The sequence below is a fragment of the Limulus polyphemus genome, unplaced genomic scaffold, assembly GCF_000517525.1.
Source record: "Limulus polyphemus unplaced genomic scaffold, Limulus_polyphemus-2.1.2 Scaffold865, whole genome shotgun sequence".
In the NCBI taxonomy this organism is placed as follows: Eukaryota; Metazoa; Arthropoda; class Merostomata; order Xiphosura; family Limulidae; genus Limulus; species Limulus polyphemus.
In genome coordinates this window covers 33,725-39,100 of record NW_013666475.1, presented here as the reverse complement: position 1 = coordinate 39,100, position 5,376 = coordinate 33,725, and the positions used below count along the sequence as shown (strand labels likewise).

General features: G+C 28.7%; 1 protein-coding gene across 1 annotated transcript in view; it reads right to left on the bottom strand.

Annotated features, from left to right (window-relative positions):
• The window catches only part of LOC106460933 (phospholipase DDHD2-like), a 55,518-nt gene that overhangs the window by 19,761 nt on the left and 30,381 nt on the right, over positions 1–5,376 (bottom strand). Inside the window, exon 12 of the mRNA XM_013920690.2 lies at positions 2,647–2,782. Coding sequence (XP_013776144.1) covers positions 2,647–2,782 — 136 coding nt within the window. The remainder of the gene's footprint in view (positions 1–2,646; positions 2,783–5,376) is intronic.

Here is a 5,376-nt window from a genome sequence, read left to right as displayed (position 1 = left end):
CTTTACGTATAGTAAATAAGTACAAGTAGTAAAGTAAAAAAAATAAAACTAAGTTAGTAAACGTAAGACTACACTAGAACTAATACTATATTATCATATATATATATATATATATATATATATATATATATATGCTCTGATCCAAGGCATTGGGTTGATTTCACATTTATTTATTACACACTATTTTTAGGAAATTTAGTGTTGTTTTGACAGGCATCTGCTACTACTGAATATTTCAAAATTAGCTAAATTAAAGCATTACAGAATATCTTCATATTAAGCTATAATTTGCACACATTAATTTCCAAGATAAATACATTTTCTTTTGTCACAAGGATTTGTATAATAACTTGGTTAACTTTATCAGGACTGGCAGGATGATACTATATCACTGGTTTTTTCTCATACTTAAAATTATTAAACTAACTGCATGAAGTTTGATACACATTTTCTATATAACATGTAGTTTGTGCTTCAAAAACAAATTATAAAAAAATGAATTAAGTATTTGTATCATATATTTGGTTAACTTTTGGAAATTTTACTTTGAACATTGTTTTTAGAAAATATTAAATTACTTCCTTTCATCTTTCAATTTCTGTTCATTTTTCATTGTTTGTCTAAAATATTGTATTTATATCCAATAGATATTTTTACAATAAAACTATAATTACTGTGTCTGAGTTTTTCTAATAATGGCATAATCGTTTCCTTGTCTGTTCATAAACACAGAAAGAAACCACTAAAGAATTATGAAAGGAAGTAAAACTGGATTTTCTTAAATATTATTGATTAGAAAGTTCCATTTTATACATCCAATTAGGTGTAACTTGTTCTATTTTTCTCAGTTATATATATTTGTTAATCATACTTAGCTACCAAAGCAGTTATGTAGCTGGAGAGATAATATAAAACACCAATGAAAAAGTGTTCACTGGTAGAAACCCAGCATACACTTGTATCCTAGTTCTACAGTGATTATAGGTGATATTTTTAACTTAACTTCTTTCTAATAATTAGAGTTTGTTTTTAGTAATTAAGGAGTTCTTGCACTCATATGTGTTGTTTAGTAATAACATTTAATAATAGATACAAATAAAAAAGCTTTTGTGTCATTTCAGTAGTTTGCCATTGTAGAATTCCTAGCTTACCATACTCACTAACCCTAAATATCCTTATTTTATGTTTTCTCATATAAGAATATTCCTGTAAGTTTAAAACATACATAATGTAAAAAGATTACTAAAATGAAAACATTATAAAAAAAATAAAAAAACAGGTTAGTGGTTTGTTCCCGAGTTTGTAAACTTTGAATTAGAATCCTTTGTCATCTACATTTGTTAAGTCACTTTTTCAGAATATTATGTTACTGTTTACCCAAGTGTTATTTACATTATATTGATATAGATACACAAAAATATTTTCTATCCAAACATGTTTAGGTATTGGTTCTATCTTGTTTGGAAGCTAAGATTTATTAGTTACTGTCCAAAGGAAAGTTACTTTAAAAAACAACAACTTTGGCTATGTCTATTTCTAATAGGGTTTGGATGAATATAAACCAATACTTTATGTGTAAGAACTTTGTTTACAGTCACTACATGCAGAAAGGTCAAAGTTTAAACATTTAAAAATTTTCTTTCCAAATTATACTAAATAAACTTTGCTTTAACAAAATATCAGTTTTCAGGTATTTTTGGGTAAAATGAACATGGAACTACAGTTAAAATTAATATTTTCCCTTGAAATATGAAATTTATTATGCATTCATATATTCGGTGCCCTTTTCAACTTCGGGGAGCTGTCCACTGTTCCCTAAAAGGTTGAACACGATGTATACTTAGTAGTTAATGATATTAGTTTGGAAAACATTTATTAACTATACAACTCAAGTCCCTGGGTAATCTTGATATTGCCTATTCAGTATAAAAACTCAACTAGTCTACTTGGATTTGGCTTATTTTCATCATTAGAGGATCTTTAAAATTACCTACTCTAAGTTATTGCTCAGCTCTAGTCATTACAACTGGAACAAAGAATGAAATGTACAGTATGCACTCACACAAGATCTTTTATATTTAAGAATACCAAGTAAATCATAGTATAATTTATGCAGTTAAAAACAGTGATGTTAGGTAACAAAATACATATAAATGCTGCCTGTACAGAAATGGAATTATTTCAAAATACTTAAAAACTTAAGATATAGTATCTATGTTAGTAATTAAGAAAATTTATTTATTTTTGTTCAAAAAGTTATTGTGCTTACTTAACTAAAGTACAGACTCTGCAACATATAAAATACAAAGCCAACTCTAGCTAGCAAGAAAAATTAGTTTACTATGAAACATTACAAAGACAATAACTTAAATAAACTTGCATTACTTTTCTCCACAAAAAACACTTTAATATATTCTATATTTTACTCTCATCACGAGAGCATGAACACATTACAGCTATTTTAACCTAAATGTTATAACTTAAAACAGTTCTAAGTTAAGTTTTACTGAAATATGGTTATAGTATCTCGAGTTAAATGGACAAATATGGACTGAAACCATTCACTGTTCACAAACATAGAAATAAATTCCTTAAAATTATTAAGCAAGTTATTTAGTGATATATTTTTTAGCCTCATATTATTACCGGATGGAAGATGTTGAAAAACCATGGGCAAGTTGGAAGCCTATAGTCTTCCCCTATTGTTTCGATCCCACGAACGGCTAGGAACATAGATATAGGTGATCCAAGAGCAAAAAAACAAGAGGGTGCAAAGTCTAGCCTAAAAAAAAAATGCATTTATCTTTCTTACTTTTTGGAAAATGAATTTTTTAAATATCAGCAAATATTACTTACAATCATCAGTGTGGCTCTGTAAGTTACAATTCAAATTTTTTTATGACTTTCTCATAAATGCCTTGGTTTTTTGCGTTTGTGAACTTTAATGCAAAAAAAAAAAGAGAGTATGAATTACTTAAAGATAGGCACAACTTACCACTGTAATCCTCTGCTCATCCCTAATGTGTTCTAACATCTAGATACACGCAACTGTTTATATGCACTTACATAACAGGAAGAAATTGCACATGTTTAAATAGTCTTTTTATAAACCACTTACACTTTTCAGTGAGGTAGTTTTATGGATATTCACAATAATGGACATACATTTAAAATACCTATTTTAAATGTTACGAGACTTACTGAACTTATTTATGTTGCTGAAAAATTAAGGAATTTCTAAAGACAAAAAATTCTTGATATTTACAGGTTATTGCATCATTGTATTTAGCATACTAGTACGAATAACAGAAATGCATTGAAATCACACTTGCATAACCCTTTCCAGACAGGTTACAGATTAAAGGCCATGTCATCGTGTTTGTTGACTCGCATTCAAAATTTTATTGAACTACTATTTCATGAATTTATGTCAATAAGTTTGGTATCAAACTATAGATTATAATTCAAATTTTAGTATTAGACATTATTCAATTTCTTTATTTAAAAGTAGATATATAAAAAACACAGTTAAACATCGATTTTTGTGTCGCATGGTATGTTGAATGCAGCACTGGTTCAAATTAGATATTTGTGATGTCAAAATACTAATTCTATAGTTGTGTACGAGTTAGGAATTCAAATTACTGATATTAACAAGCTAGAACATAAAATAAGTACCTACTATCTTTCCTATTTGCCGAGATATCACTCATGGCCCTGCACATCTCTTTCAATTTTTGGAAACGGTCCCTTATACACACTGACTTCTATATATGACATGTGAATAACCAATTGAAAGCTCAGAATGTCCCCCTAGTGGCCTTCTCAGCCATTTTACAGTATTTGGACACCATCTCATTCTTTCAAACTAAGATTTCAAGGAGGTAGGTTGTGTCTTTAGTCTGCTTGAAATTTCATATTTTTTTAGACCGAAATACATCTTAGTTGCTAAGCTTGATAAATTATAGTGGAATTCTATGTAGTAATTTATGATTTTTTGGTTATTCATCTGTATATATAAGACCTAAAAAAAAATTCTTTCATTTAGTATCCTCCATGTGCGAAATTTTAACAGGCTTAGCAACCTACATCAAGCAGCAACAGAGTACAAAGGTCATAATTACAAGAGATAATTGTTTGCTTTACTTCTTTATTTACTGTTCTATGTTTTAAGAAAAACAAGTTTAAGAACTTATTTCTAAATAGCAATAATCTATATACATATATAATGTATAATAATTGAAATATGACTGTATTTTACAAAATACTAGTCCACTAAAACACAGCCAAGACTGGTCACTTTGTAAAGACTAAAAGTCAGTTTTATATTACTGGATATGGTAACGAGTGTATGTGTGCCGTGTCATTGTAACTTGTGTATTGTTAACCAGGCACGGCTGAAAGGTCAATATAATAAAAATAATAAATGTATAATGTTATGAGATTTAAGCTATTTAGTCTAAACAGTTACGTTTTTGTGTTATAATTTGTTGTCATTCTAGAACGATAGATGCATAATTTATATTTACTTCCCAATTTTTCTAATGTGGCTAAAAGATTGGTCAAATATACCAAACCCATACAGAGATATTCGTTTGTGAAAATAACAGATAAAATATAAAGTTTTTTCTTAAGAAACATTTAATAATTATCATCTACATATTATCAAGATTTCGCATGTGAAACTTCAAAATCTTCTGATGCACAAATCTTAAAATTATAATTACTTTTCATGTTGGATAGGCAACATGTGAAAAGAAAAAAGGCATGAGAAAAACATTGCTTAACAAACCTTAAGACTTAATAAAAAAAATCTGATATTTTACATATGAAAACCTTGTAATGTTTACTGAGAATCTGCCAAATTTTGTTAACATATGCTTATTAATTAAAAAGTTATAGCATGAAAACTATAATAAGCACAAAAGGGTTGTAAGGTCGGTCCCAAGGACTGAGCCCGTGCTGAAAGAGATAAACTATTTGTTATACCACTACAATGTGTGTAGATGAAGCTAGTGATACATCAGGAAGACTTTGTATCTTTCAATGTACACCTTTATAAGCAATGAAAGGTTGTTTCAAATCTGTTAGAACCTATCATAGATGGCTAAGAAACAGTTGAGTACATTTTTACAATCAATCTGCTGTGAAAGGATATGTCACACCTGTTAGAACCTATCCTAGATGGCTGAGAAATAGTTAGGTACACCTATATAAACAGTGAAAGGATATCAAACCTGTTAGAACCTATCCTAGATGGCTGAGAAATAGTTAGGTACACCTATATAAACAGTGAAAGGATATCAAACGTGTTAGAACCTATCCTAGATGGCTGAGAAATAGTTAGGTACACCTATATAAACAGTGAAAGGATAT